Below are 16213 nucleotides of genomic sequence, written 5' to 3'. Positions count from 1 at the left end.
TTTGGGTCCAAGTTGGGTTTAGGGATTAAGTTGGTTCATTTTGAAAAGTTTTGGACATAACTAGCATTAACCCAAATCTTTTTTTTTTTTTTTTTGAGAAACACACACACACACACACACACAGAGGGGACGAAGGAAGAGATAAGGAGCATTAACCCAAATCTTAAGAGTGTTAATTGTATTTTACCCTTTAAAATAATCCAAATAAAGGAAAAGGTAACCGTTTTCAATAGTTAATTACGTATTTAACGACAAATTTTAATGGAATCTCAAGAATTTCCTGAAATAAATGAATTTGAAATTTAGAGAACTCAATTAAAAAAAAGTAAAGTTAGAGGACTGAAACGAATTTCAGTCAAATTTAGAGGGTGAATTTGCATTTTTAGCTCTCTCTCTCTCTCTCTCTCTCTCTCTCTCTCTCTCTCTCTCTCTCTCTTTATATATATATATATATATATATATATATATATATATATATATATTAAATTGTAATATTTATGAGGTTGGACTTTTCAAGGAGATAAAAGTTATCTTTATAAGATGAGAAAGGTATAAGTTTAATAGTTTATTATATGGAAAGTTTTTAAATTTTTTTTAAAATTTTATAAAATAGAGGATTTATGTATTAACTAAGGAGCACTGTTACAAATATTGTCAATTGGGCACTCGCGAGAAGTGCCTAGTTGTAAAATATCACACACATATTTTACATAAACAAAATTTGGACATTTATTATATTCTCTAACACTTCATTGGTGCTCTTATCCCCTTCCTGCTAGTTCATCTGCCATGCCATTTGCTTCATGAAAGACAGTTTTTAGATATCCAATAAAAAATATTTCATTAAGCATTATACAATCATCAATATATATATATATATATATATAAAAGGAGAGACCTCATTTGAGAGAGCATGAAGCTTTGCCAAGTGGCGCTCTCTTTGAGGATTCTCTTGCAATAAAAGATATGGACTTTTTGTTTTCGTTGGTTCATCATTTCAAGACCATTCCTCTATCTCTCACCAACATAAGTACTCTTTATTTACTAAATAAACACCAAATAAAAGATAATGACTCTTTATTTTCTTAGGTACATCGTTTCAAGACTACTTTTTTCTCCTTAGGTTTTCACCTCTTGCACTTCTACTCCTTTATATACCCCTGCCCATAGTCTTTTACATCATCCTAACTCATATGCACATATGAGATTCTTCAAACTAGAAAGGATGTGAACAACTTGTGGTTTTGATGCAAAGGTCAAAGGTCATTGTGGGACTGGATATTTCCCTTATTTCACTTTTTTTTTACTTATTCTCCACGTTAGTCTTTTTGTATTTTTTTACTTTTACTTTGATACTAATGTATTGTATTGCACACACATAAATAAAATAAAAATTTTCCCTTATTAGTGTGAACTATTATAATTGTATTTAAAATTATGAATGAGGTTCATAATTTAATAGATTTGTGAAAATTTGTTAATAGTTAACATGAAGTTATTTTATATGAATTTAAAAAATCATACAAAATCTTTTAGTTTCTTTTTTTTTTTCTGCAATTTTCCTTATACTATATATATATTGTTGAATTTCCTTATACTATATTTGAACGCTTGGGAGCTTGCTTCAAAAATCTATTAAATAATAAAAATATTTTGAATATGAACATTGAGGATAATTGCACGGATACTCTAACAAAACTAATTAAAGAAAAGGGCATACCATCAGTTTGGAAAGTAAGTATTTTCATTATACCTTATTCTGAATACTGTAATTGCGATTTAGCTCCGGTTTTTCTACATATTATTTTTAATATTAAATTTATAATATGATATGGTCTCCTAGGAATGCCTAAGAACTATACAATTTCAATCTCATATATCAATTTTAGTAAATTAAAGCCAATCAATAGTTTGGAACTACTTCTAGAATAAGAAAAATTATAAATATGAATTAAGAAAAGGGAGCTTTAAAGCATTCGACAATAGTTTGGGAAAACATAAATACTATAAACAACAAAATGAATATTCTATATGTTATATGCGTCTTAAAAAGAAAACATAAAAATTATTTCCATATGAAATTGCAAAGTGTCTGCGCATCGCGCGAGACATCATCTAGTTTTATATGAAAAGATGTAATTATTTAAAACCTTAACATTGGAAAAAGAGAAATTGAATTAAGTATTACCTTACCGTGATAATTTAGTACTTTCTCAACTACTAGCAGGATCATATATATGCTTTAATCTTTTGCAAAAATAAAGTATAAACACATACATTTTTTTTGGCAAGGAGTTGAGAATGCTATATTGCATCAAGGCCAAATCCCTTATATAGATGCTGCGCCTAATGTGAGTGGATTGGTGTATAAGGTGAGGAGAAGAATGGAGGGTTGGTTAATAAAAAATCAGATGTTTTGATCCAAATCTGTGAGATGATGATGATGATGATGTTGAGATGGATGAAATGGATAAATAAAGTGTTTCCTTAGGAAAAGGAAAAGTGTGTAGTCCTATGCATCCCTAAAGTGTTTCCTTGTTTTAAGTACTGCTGAATGACGAAATGCAGTGCGGAGTTCCTCCCATGTATTGTCTATTGAAATATATATATATATATATATATATATATATATATATATATATATATATATATATATATATATGGCCTTTTTTATTTTTTTTAAAAAATAGGTCAGCTTATTCATTTGGTTATTGAGAATGTTACTTAATTTTTTTAGGAAAAAACTTGTTTTACAAAACACATTGTGTTATAACGAGCCACGTTTTCAAGTTATAAAAACAGTGTGTGGAACTGTGTAAAACAAACACCACATGGTGTAAACTGTTAATGCTCATTTACAAGAAATGATTGGTTTTGAATATTTAGTTTGGGTGGATCTTAGATTAGCCAACCCTTAACGCTAAAATTTTGGGACTAGAATTGTTAAGGGCTTATTTTTGTGGGTTGGGCTATTAGTGAACTAAGGTTGCGTTTGAAAATATGAATTTGGATTTGGATTTGAGTTTTAAATCAATAAATTTTAAATACCTTGATTTTAAATCATTGATTTTAGATGCCATTTCTAATCCAATGATTTTAGATCTCTTAAATCGTTAGTGCATTTATCAAATCCAATGATCTTTTAAAATGATCCAAATAAGATATTTGAATTTTAATAACTCAAATAAAAATCCATATGCTCAAATCTTGCCATTCAAACGCACCATAAATATATTTATATTTTATACAATCATTGGCCCCTTAGGTCGAATAAATGAGTACTAGTTGGTTGGGCTAGGCCAACCACAGTTTGTGGTAAGCCCAACACACTTAATCTGAAAAGTAATTACAGCGGCCTAATCCTTTAACTAAGCATAAAATGAGAACCTAATTAAATAGCACCTATCTGTCTCATGTTTGCACCCAAAAGAAGATAAAAACCTCTGTTTCTACTTCTATGATTCCCAGAAGCTATATATATATATATATATATACACACACACAAGTGACAAGGGATGTTAAAAAAGGAAGCAAGGAAAATTAGCCATCAGTACATTCTTCATTTTATTATCCTCAGTTATTCCACTCATTTTTTCATATCATCATACTTGCTTTACGTTTTGTTTCATTAGACCTTTTTTTTACTCGAAGCTTCAAAAACGAGTACTGAGTTGTGTTGCCCCACTAGCTTCCAAGATCCATACTTGGATAGGGTTTTGGGTTGGGCTTTCCAATTATTTTTGGTGTTTAAGAAAAAAAATTCGCAACAAGGATTGAGCATTTGCATTAGCTTATGCAAAAAATTATGTTTACATACTTACTTTTCAAAACACTCTACGTATTATCTATTTTGCACTATATTTCATTAAAATATTTTTTTATTTTATTTTTTTATTGTTTCCTTTTCTTCACAGTTCACACATAACAATCATCATCCACTTTCATCCTTCGTCCTCGAGGAATGTAAAGAAAGAATAAATAATTAAATATAAAATGAATAGTGCCAGTGTGAATTTACACGATTACTGTAGTAAATTTGTAAATTTACACGATTACTATAGCAAATTTGTAAATTTATACAGATTGATGTGAATTATTTTTAGGCAAAACTATATAAATTTTACATATTTTTCTATTATACACACTGTGAATGCTAGAGTGCCATTTGTTGTATATATAGGTATATATATGGATAGGTTGTCATAATGATGTTTGAGTTTGGAGAGTATTGTTTCATAAAGTCGATAAAGTGAAAATTCAAATTCTGGAATTTTCTAAGTGAAAATTCGAAATTCAGTATTTTCGATTGGTCGAAATTTTTGTTTGATCGATTGAAATGGTAAGGAAATCTATCCTGGAGTCTTTGCTTGATTCAATCGCTATTCGATTGATCAAAAAGAGCATTTGATCAAACGAAAGGAACTTTCGACTGATCGAAACTCAAAATAATTGAAGTTTTTGCAGAATTTTCTAGTGACTGTTCAAAAAGTTTGAAGAGGTTTCAAGCCTTGTGAACAGTTTTATGTTAACTCTTTATATGTGTTTTTTGATGAAATATAACCCTATAGGTATAAATAGAAGCTTGTGTTCAGTTGAAATCTTGTGGTTATTCTCCAGAATTGTTATTTGTAGAACTCAATAACTTGGTTGTATCCTGTAGATAAATTTACGATAACCCTTTAGCAACAAGAGTTTGAGGGCAAATATTGTCTAAGGATAACAATTTTGTGTCTCCAAATCATTTATTTTTGTTTGTCTTTTGTGATATCCTTATTCTTCCTTTATTACTTTGTGTATTATTCCCAACACCATTAAATCTTTGTTTTTCCTTAAAACTTCATTGTTGACAATTGTTTCCAAGGAAACATCACTGAAAGTATGCCCGTTTCTTTAATTAATACAAAATTTCCACACTACATGTTTCAGCTAGGCTGTCTGATATGTACTCTTCCAGTTGAGGCACAAAAGATTATTTACTTTATTATAATTTTTGTTCTGTGATTGTGGTGTCTGATGCGGGCACTCCTTGTTTTTTTAGATGTCGGATGCCTTTGGAAACATCAAATTGCAAGAGTTTTAAACTGTCTATTAGGGGTGTGTAGAAAACCGACGAACCAAAAAAAACCGCTTCAAATCGACCGAACTGATGCAAAATTTCGGTTCGGTTTTGGTTTCGGTTTCATTATATAAAAAACTGAAAATTTCAATTCGGTTTTTGGTGGCAAATTCTAATACACCGAATCGACAGAACCGAACCGAAATATATTAAATAATAATTTGTACAAATTATTTCAACAAAGTTCATGGTATCCTAGCGGCAAGGACACGGGCTTGTCTCCAATCAGCCCAGGTTCGACCCTTAGTTATGGCCTTTTTATTTTTCCTCTTCTTATTAGCAAAACTACGTCGTTTTGGGGTTTGCTTTATAACCCTATTAATCCTATTTTCAGCATTTGCCTTTCACTTTCTTTAACAACAGCCGCTCTTCTCCCCTTTCCCTCTCTAGTCATTCTCTTCCTCCCCATCTCTCTCTTTCCGTCATTCAGATCAAACAGAACCCGGCCAATGAAATCATCCTTGACAAGATCCTTATCTTTCACAGTAACTTCAAGCACCGAAGATTGAAGCCGATCTTTCGAGAAAGCGAACACCTGGTTCCACTCGGGATTTGACTTCTTCTCAAAATGCCATTTGTACCCTTGTAGTTCCACTGCCGTCGCCTCCAGACGAATCAGCCTCTGTCGCCACCTCCACATGCCGGCCTCCCCAAGCCGGCTTGATCTTTTCATTCTCAGTTTGACATTTCTCGATAACCCTCTCACTTTTTTGTATTTTGGGTTTTGTTTAATACTAAATCAATGCTATTTTCTGTGAATCTGTGATTGTGATTTTGAGTTGTTATTTTCTTATTGAAAAATCGATAACCCCATGTGATGTTGAGTTGTTTTTTTCTTTTTGTGACTGTGAATCTGTGATGTTGACTGAAACCAAACACCAACCGAAAAACCGACTGAAACCAAAACAAACCGAAACCGACGGTGTTTCGACTATTTAGGTCGGTTTCGGTTGACAACTTTGGAAACGAAAATTTCGGTTTCGGTTGGCCAGTTAAAAAAAAACCGACCAAAACCAATTGGAAACACCCCTATTGTCTATTTTCGATGTACTTTGCGTCCATATTCCATAACATACTTTAAAGAATTACTAATTACGCGAGTAATTCTAGTTACATGAGTTTAAACTGTTGACGAGTTTTGGTCCTAGCTGAAGTGCTTTGGTCTAGTCCTCCCAAAGGGCTGCCAAAGAAAGCACAAGTATAGCCTTCAACAGAAACAGTGATAAATGCACCGTGCGTGCACATATATAATTCTTGTGGGTAAGGGAATGCAGCTTTTTCTAGGGAAAAAGAAAGAAAGAAAGAAAGAAGAAGCTGAGAGAAAAAAAAATGGCGTGAAGAAAAAAAAAGGAGCCTTTGGTCTGACTTTTGAGTGCGACAAGTCTAGTTATGAGTTATCAAAATGCTTCCTACTCATCACTTGTTATTATCAAAATGCCACTTAACTCATAACTCAAAATTTGAAAAAACATCAAAAAGTTGTTCTCAATTCTCATACTCATAACTCAAAATAGTTATGAGTAATGAGAATTGAATAAGACAATTTACCAAACAACTCTTGTACCGGTAGAGCCGACAAATTTAAGTTTTGGTAGTTGGAAACTGAGTTTTGAATTAAAAAATTCGCTAAATCAAACACTCTCTAAGAGTTCTTTGGCACATTTATTGATAGATTGGTGTAATGAGACTGTCTCAGATAATTAACAAAGCATCTGCTCTAGGTGGTCCAATATAATGATAGTGCATTAATAAAGTTTTAGCGACATTCATCAAAACAATCTTTGCGTATAGTACCATTAGTCAAAGATAGTTTTGATGAATGTAGCTAAAACTTTACTAATGCACTAAAATGAAAAAGATGCCTTCATGAGTAACGAGAATATTCTTGCCTTGAAAGCTTATAGTAACTAAGTGTAATTAAACAGGCAGATTAATTTGCCTTGCTTGAGCACCCATTAAACATGTATAACAAAAGGAAAATAGCTAAAGTTTAAGTTAGTTGAGTAATTAATATAACATATAGGACCACCTAACCTAAAAGCTTAAGCATATGCGTTTGAGTTCAGTTATGTTATATATTAACTACTTAATTCTGTCATTTTTATGTTGGAGCAAACACGCTTTCTTTTAGGAGATTCAAGTCTTGGCTAAGACTTGTAACCTTCCTCTTGCGCATGTATCTGACCCAATATCTGAGTCAATTCATATTAGCCCATTAATCACTACAATTAAAAAGAACAAAATAATTACTCTCATTTTTAATGTAGGATTAAATATTTTCATTAACTGTTCAACTTTTATATTCACTTCCACATTTTTACATTTTTTACATATATGTTGTAATTTTTTTTAATTAATTAATATTAAAATACTCCAACACTCCATCGTAATAAAATCTTGAAGTAAATTTCAAGAGTCTTTCATCAACTCTATCATAATAAATTAGGTATGTTGCAGAAGTTTTTTTCGTTTACAGTACATTTACAGATCCAATAGGTACTGATATATACACATACATGAGCTAAAGAAACGGGAAAGGATCCTATGACTCATGGGAGAGGCAGCATCTGTGTGATTTGCCTTTGTTATGAAATCTTTCTCAATTAACACTCCTCTCCTTTTCAAACTATCAAATATTAAGTCTATCGTCTTTACTTAAAAAAAGAAAAAAGTTCCATATGGTCCACCATGATAAACTTTTGCTACTACGTACAAAGTAAAGAAAACAAAACCTTTCGGGCTGTCAACGTGGCATAATTCAAGCCATACGCTGACATTGAGCAAATCAACAAAATGACCGACAGAAATGTGTTTTAGGATCAAAGGTTTGATAATCTGTGGCCAAGGTGTAATTGAGAGGCAACCAATACACGTGCTAGTCATCCCATTTCCAGCACAGGGTCATGTTGCCCCTCTAATGAAGTTGTCACACAAGATCGTTGATCATGGGATCAATGTCACATTTGTTTACACTGAGTTCATACATGCAAAACTCACAGCTTCAATGGCAGTGAAGAGTGAAGAGAAGAGCCCAATAAGACTGGTCTCAATCCCAGATGGACTAGAACCTGGGGATGATCGAAATGATATTCCTAAGCTGATAGAAAGTGTTGAAAAAGTGATGCCAGGCCATTTGAAGGACTTGATTGAGAAAATTAACCAGTCAAATGATGATGATCAGATCAGTTGTATCATTGCTGATACAACGGTTGGGTGGGCACTAGAAGTTGCTGAGAAGATGGGAATTAAAAGGGCTTCAGTTTGGCCTGCTGGACCAGGAACCTTGGCATTTGCATTACATATTCCGAAGCTTATTGAGGAGGGAATAATAGATATTAAAGGTAAAATCTAGCTCGCTGCTATTTTCAATCTCAACTAGTTTATGTTATCAAATAGATTTTTCTTTACATGTTGGGAGCTTATTGAATAACTCATAATCAAGCATCTTCAGTGCTTAATATATGGAATAGGAGAGGAAAGGAGAAATAAGGCATAAGATATAGTAGTCCACAGAAATTATTATTATTATTATTAATTTTTTTTTGAAGGAACAGAAATTTAAAATTGTTATTATTCATCTATTATCATAAAATATATATTAAATAAGACGATATTTTTGCTAACGATTAAAATTAGGGTAAATTATGAATTTAGTCACTAACATTTCAAACATATCAATTTATTTTCTAACTTTTTAGTATTATGTCAAAATAATCCATACAGTTAAGTAGTGAATAAGAAAAAAAAAATGCTAACATAACTAATGGTTAAAATATTAGTTTTTAGATAATTAAGCTGCCAAATATCCTTAGTTTAAAAAATAAAATAAAATAAAATATTTAGAATTAGTTTATTTTGGTAATTTTCTTTTCTTTTTCTTTGCTTTCTCAGATGCAAACTAGGATTAAAAACCCAAAATTCATTCATTCAAAACTGAATTTCCTTCATTTTCCCACATTTTTCCAACAACCAAATAAGGAACCCGTTTAAACATTCCAGTTGGGGTCTAATTCTCTAATTTTTTATGACACCGATCACATATTCCCCCCTATCCTTATCTTACACATTGATTTGACATGCTGTTTGTAGTCTGTAGTCTCTGTGCTAGCTTTTGTTGAGCCACTGTAGGATAATTATTTTAAATCACTTTATTTATTTAGAGTTTTTTAAGCTTAAAAAATGATTTGACATCATTTTATTAGATGAACTAAATATGTGTGACAAATTTATGTGATATTTATCAGAAAATATAGATAAAGGGGTTTTAAGGTGTAAAATTCAAAAGCTTTCAAAATTTAGGAGTATAGTCTGTACTTTAGCCTATATATAATTATACGCATGGGTACAAAAAGGCTAAAACTTTTTTTCTTTGTGATTTCATCTTGTAACTTGATCGCTTTTAGTAATTGATACCACTCATTGTAACCTATGAAGTATGGACTGGGATACGCGTACAGGTGCAACATAGTGGCATGGCAATTTTTGAAAAATTAGGACTTGGATAAGGCGGGAATACGTATATAAATTAATTATTAAATATTGTTAAACATTTAAACATATATCAATTTAAGAGAAATAAAGGACAATAAAGTGGTTTTATGAGTAATATATGATGTTTAGAAATTAGAATATAAACCAAGAGTAAGATCTAAAAGAGTAAATAAAAGATAACTAGATAAGTGTTCAAGATTAATACTATAAAGAAATAAAAGATAAGTGTCCCTCTCATATCCTGCAATTTTTCAAAAAACAAAAAAAAAGGACATGATTAGAGCATTCTTATCGAACATTCTAAAAAATTTAGTATTTACCCTCTCAAAACCTATGTTTATAACATATAACACACCACTTTACAATACAACCTATATCAAAACTTCTAATTTTTTTACAATTTCATTTAAATATTGTTTCTTTATTATTTTTCACTAATTTTTTATTTTTCCTCTCTCTAAAAGTAATATAAAAGTGGGCTCCACGAATAAAAAAGTAATATAAATTTTTACAATTGGTGAATAGTGCAAATATGAAATGACACTATTCATCAATTGAAAAAATTTTACAATATGAAAGGTTTGATGGAGTAGGCTTAAACCTTTCAAATGCTAAAAAAATAAAATTTTTAGCATTTGATAGGTTTGATAAGAATGCTCTATTATGGCGTTTGGTACGGGAATTCACATTACTCCTGGCATCTAGATTCCCAGGAATGTGATTCCTAGGAATCACATTCCTAGGAATGTAGCTATTTCTATGTTTGGTTTCATTGGGAGATTCCCAGGAATGTGAGATGATAATGTTTGGTGTATTCCTAGGAATCTTAAATGAATTATTTGTTTTTCCCATTTTGTCCTTAGATTTGAATGTGAAGTACCAAGCCCATTAAAAAAAAAATCTTCCTTTAAATAAAAAAAAAATATAAACTATTAATTAGTTCTTTAAAAAAATATCTTACTCTAAATAGATAGATAAAAAACATTATATAAACTATCAATTAGCAACACATTCATTAAAACTGTGATCTAACATTTCAAAATGACAAGAATAATACAAAAATAACTATTAGTAGAGTTATTTATCCTGTTTATGTTGTTTTGGCGGGAAAAGATAAAGACAAGAGAGAAGATATTGATAATTTGTTTTATAGTTTATCTTAATTGCTTAAATGATAAGGAAAAAGGGTTAAAATTGTCAATTTATAAAAAATATAATTTCTTTTAAGTTTGGGAATCTGGATTCCCACCTGTCTTAAAGGGAATCCCATTCCTACTGAGAGGGGTTTAAGGATTCCCCTGGCATCTGATTCCCTAGCGTAATTTGCAACCAAACATGTGAATCTTTAAACATTCATGGGAATCCTAAAACATTACCCCGTACCAAATGCCACCTTAGTAGTTAGTGAATAGCATGGGGCTGAAGTTAAATGCCCATAATTCATTCATTGAAAACTCACTTTCCTTCATTTTCCCACATTTTCCGAACAACCAATGTTTAAACAACCTGGTTGGGATCTAATTCTCTAAATTTATGACACCGATCGCATATTCCCATCTACCCGTATCTTACGCACACTGATTTGACACACGCTTTTTGTAGTCTGTAGTCTCAATGCTAGCTTTTGTTGAGCCATTGTGTAGTAATTAAAATCACTTTATTTATTTAAAGTTTTTTCAGGCTACACAATGACATGACTTAATTTTATTAGACAAACTAAACACGCGTGTCAAATTTATGTGACTCATAACGAAAAATATGGATAAAGGAGCTGCTAATGCAAATAAAATATAATTTCAGTGTGTAAAATCCAAAGACTTTCAAAATTTAGGGGTGTAGTTTGTAATTTATGCTGTATATAATTATAAGCATATGCATAAAAAGGCTACAACTTTTTTTTGGAAGCAGCAATGTGGAGCCTTGGTTTAACCTGGAGCCTTGGTTTAACCTGAAGCCTTATGCGAGTCCCACACTTTGTAAATTCATCTTACAACCTGTTCAATTTTAGTAATTGTTACCACTCATTATAACCTATGAAGTATGGCAAAATTTGTTGAATAGTAACATTTTATAAATTTTTTTGGTGAATAGCATGTGGCTGAAGTTAATTAGTTAAGTAGACTATTTTTGGAACTCAAGTTTGTCAAACTCGAGTTCCAAAAATAGTGTGCTTAACTAATTAACTTCGTCTGTGTGCTACTTTCTTAATTTTTTTCTAAAAACATGCTAGCTATTTGGCAAATTTTGCATATGAAGTATGAACATGGATACAAGCACAGGTACGACATGGTGATATGATAATTTTTGAAAAATTAGGACTTGGATACTACAGGAATACATATATTAATTAATTATTAAATATATTTTTATTTTTAAATATTGTTAAGCATTAAATATTTATCAATTTAAGAGTAATAAAGGATAATAAAGTGAATTCATGGCTAATATATGATGTTTAGAAATTAGAATAAAAACCAAGGATAAGATCTAAAAGAGTAAAATAAAACATAACTACATAGTGTTCAAGATGAGATTAAATTCTATAAGGATGTGGTGTAAAACCCAAATTTTACCCCTCCAATTTTAACATGCCACATCATCATAATACATATTAAAGAATATGCACAACCACACTCGATCAATTCTAATACCCATTTGAAAATCCAACTTAACTGTGAGTTAATTGAGATCTTATTATATGTAGTAGGATATATTGAGTTTTAAGTAAAAATTTGATGAGACAATATCTTATTGGATGGTGTAAAACATAGGTTTTACACCACATCCTTACTGAATTTGGACTTGTTCAAGACAAATACTAAAAAGAAACAAAAGATAAGTTTCCCAGGTGTGTCCCGTGTCCGACACGAGTATGGTACCCCAAATGAAGTGTTTGTACTTTCTAGGTTTTAACCCAGTAGAACACCAATTCACAAATAGAGTAGTCCACTTGATAGACAGTTAAGTCCACACTGGTGGATTTCCTTCAGATTTCCTTGAGGTGTGTTTGGTGATTATTGAGTCGGTAGAGGCTGGTTTGAACTAGTGTTGTTTTGCCATGGGTTTAATTTACCCAGGTTGGGTTAAGTTCACCTGCATTGGATTTGAGACTAGGCTACTTTTATATTTAGTTGAGGGCATGTTAAACTTTGCACTATAGAATATTCCCGGAATCCAAATATTTTGTTAAATTTAATTGATGGAATAATGAAATTGGGGTATTTGCTTATTTTTGAAAAATAGAGAGTGAAGATTAGTTGGTTTTAAATATCGGGGAAAATTGTAAACTACCCCAAACATAAAAGAAGAAAATGTTTTTTTCCCTATAAAATGAAAGCGTTTTGACTTGTTGCTTTCCTCTAGGGTTGCCAAGTTTTTGAAACCCTCATTTTCCCACTATAGTAGTTGAACTATCGAACACTCACCATCTTTTTTATTTTATTTTATTTATTAAAAACCAATTCAACACAAAACAAATCCTAATAAAATTAGGCATGATCTTCTCTAATCAAATTGGAAAAAATTGGAGGGGATCTTATCATGGTATGTTTTTTTCCAAAAATTTTCTTATTTGACCTTTTATTTTATGATATTTAACAATTAAATATGTATCATATATATTTTTTTGTTTAACTTCCTCATGCATTACATGGGTTAGCGGTTAATATGATTGGTAGTTGGTACTTGTTTAATTTTGATGAAACAAAATAATTGAACCACTCTGCAGGAACTCCAATAGAAAACAACTTGATTTGGTTGTCAAAGGATATCCCGGCATGGAGTAGCACTGTTTTGCCTTGGCGCTGTCCAGGAGACTCAAAGACACAAAATTGTTTTTTTGAATCTTATGCTTTCATAGCGAACCGTTATCTCAGACTACCCAATTGGCTTCTCTGCAACTCATTCTATGAACTTGACTCACCGGCCTGCAATTTAATTCCTGGGATCATACCTGTTGGCCCCTTACTTTTGGGCAATCAATTGGGCAGTCATGCCGGAAGCTTTTGGCCTCAGGATTCAACTTGTCTAAGCTGGCTTGATAAACAAGCTGTGGGTTCGGTCATTTATGTTGCCTTTGGTAGCACAGCAACCTTCAGCCAGCAACAGTTTGATGAACTAACTCTCGGTCTTGAACTCATAAGCCAGCCATTTTTATGGGTTGTCCGGTCAGACGTAATTGGGGGACTGAATTCTGAATTCTTGGATGGGTTTAGAACGAGGATCGTTGATCAGGGAAAGATTGTTGAATGGGCACCTCAAGAGAATTTGTTAGCTCACCCTTCTATTGCATGTTTTCTAAGCCATTGTGGATGGAATTCAACCTTAGAGGGTATAAGCATGGGAGTCCCATTTCTATGTTGGCCTTACTTTGGAGATCAATTTCATAATAAGAGTTACATATGTGATGTTTGGAAGATTGGTTTAGGGTTGAACCCGGATGAAAATGGGCTCATCACGAGGCATGAAATCAAAACGAAAATAGAAACACTGCTCTCTGATGATGGTATAAAAATCAATGCACTGAAGCTGAAGGAAGTAGCTAAGAAGAGTGTAACTGATGGTGGATCTTCTTTTAAGAATTTCAAAAGCTTTATTGAACAAATAAAGCATTAAGGGTGTTCAAAAGTGTCATTATCATTGTTTTTTTTTAAGTGTGTTTGAATATTATTTTGAATTGTGTTCCTGAAAAAAATAAAACTTTAGAGTGAAAGAAAAAGTGTGTGCATCTGTAAGGATTTGAATTGCGTTAATGACTTGCAATGTTAGCATCATTTGAACTAGCTTTAAATGCAGCTTAAGCTTCTTTCTTTTTTTTATTTATTTTTTATTTTATACAAGATAGAATTTCTACAATAGCCTAATCTAAGTGTATATGTGTGTAAAGCTCCCTCCTGGAGACTTGAACCCCGGCCCTTGCCCCCCCCACACCTCACAAGCATTTATACTTGTAGAGTGACCACACCAAGGGAGAGTGGTGGTAATGCAGCTTAAGCTAAATTGCCTTGCAAGTTACCTATTTTTGTTAATTGTTAATGCTCATCTACACACAAAAAAAAAAAAAATGGTTGGTTCTGAATATTTTAGTTTGGATGGATCTTAGACTAGCCAACCCTAAACCCTTAAAATTTGGGACTAGATCTTTGACTGTGATTAGTTTTTTGTTTTCCCCCACACTTCATTAGATAAAAACTCTTTTCGACTTTTCCTCTATTGGTTTATCAATTCTTTAGATAAACACAGAGCTTAATTGTTGCTATCAACTTCTTTCTAAAAATCTCATATTGTAAATTAAACTTTTATACAGTATATGTTATGATTTGTTCTTATCTATGTTTTTTTTTTTTTTCAATGTTCTTATTACTTATCAACTTTTTAGTAATAGTTTTTTATTTTGGTTTTTAATACAAGACCTTTTTTTTTAGCTTGGAAAAACGTTAAGCATCTGTGAAGACCAAGAAAATGATTATAAGAGTATTTCCGAATTTGAAACTAGTTTCAACAAGAAACCAAACCAAAACCTCCTCCTCCCAAGAGAGGGAGAGAACAAATTAATGTATGGTGTCTAGGTTTTTTGAGAGAGTGAGATGTGTCATTTTGAAAATTCTTATGGTGAGTGAGTTAAGGCCTAAGGGAACACAGTGATGGAGGTTGCTGAGTTTCAATCACTTCTATTACAAATGCTTATGGCAACGTTTTTTAAAAAACGTCGCAATAGAGGCATATCCTTGATGTTCATGTCCTCGCCTTAGATTTATGTCCTCCTCCCATATTGGAAATTTATTTCTATTTTCTTCCTTGGGTGCTAAAAGAGGTTTAGTTTTTTTTCCCCCATTGGTAATTTATGCACAAAACCACTGCGTTTTAGACCCATGACCTTACCCTCTATCCATTTTTGTTGGAGGAGAAAGTCCCATTTGGGTTAGGGTTTATTGGCTATATGTCCCCTCTAGGCTGCTTTTACTATTATAGGACTTAAATTTTATTCCAAGGACTGGGGTTCCTGTCAACTAGATGCTAGGGGGCAGAAATGATGAAGTTGATTTTATAGAAGCCCTCTCATGTTCTTTTAGAGAATTAAATGCAGTGTACGTGCAGGACAAGAATATAGTGATTTAGGGTCATCTGTATATCGGCAGGAATAGAGTTTAGCCTTTTTGAACAAGATCAAGCTATATATGCATATGATGCTGTTGATTATGGGTTCCAGTTCTGAACCCTGAATCTTGCCCACCAAGCTTGGCCATTATAATATAAGACCTTGTATGTGATTTCTTGTAGGGTCATCACTTATTTTTTACTTTTCGTTACAACTGTTCACAGCTCTCTCCATGTCCTGTTTTGATCTAAATCCTTAAATGCCTTTGCTTTCAGGGAATTCTCCCATCTCAAGGAAGGATTTTAAAAAAGATGAGGTTTATGCCGTCATCTTTGTCATCAAATTCTCATAGACTGCTGACTGCTCTTGTTGACTCAAGGCATAAAAAGGTTTATAAGGTTAGGAACTGAATCACTGACATTGATCCTGAGAGGGAAAAAAGAGGAAAAAGAAAAGGTAATTACTAATTAATTGCATTAAGTAGTGGTGTGTGCTTTATATTGAGAATC

General features: G+C 32.1%; 1 protein-coding gene across 1 annotated transcript; it reads left to right on the top strand.

Moving 5' to 3' along the window:
* The first annotated feature begins 7922 nt into the window (after positions 1-7922).
* On the top strand, positions 7923-14399 carry LOC142630524 (UDP-glycosyltransferase 83A1-like). Its single transcript, XM_075804514.1, has 2 exons — positions 7923-8457; positions 13335-14399. Exons 1-2 carry the CDS (start codon positions 7923-7925, stop codon positions 14219-14221), a joined length of 1422 nt encoding a protein of 473 aa, XP_075660629.1. The 3' UTR covers positions 14222-14399.
* Positions 14400-16213: the final 1814 nt, after the last annotated feature.

Source organism: Castanea sativa, chromosome 4, assembly GCF_040712315.1.
Source record: "Castanea sativa cultivar Marrone di Chiusa Pesio chromosome 4, ASM4071231v1".
Taxonomy (NCBI): domain Eukaryota; kingdom Viridiplantae; phylum Streptophyta; class Magnoliopsida; order Fagales; family Fagaceae; genus Castanea; species Castanea sativa.
Note: the sequence above shows the minus strand (reverse complement) of the source record. Positions and strands in the feature narration are given on the sequence as shown.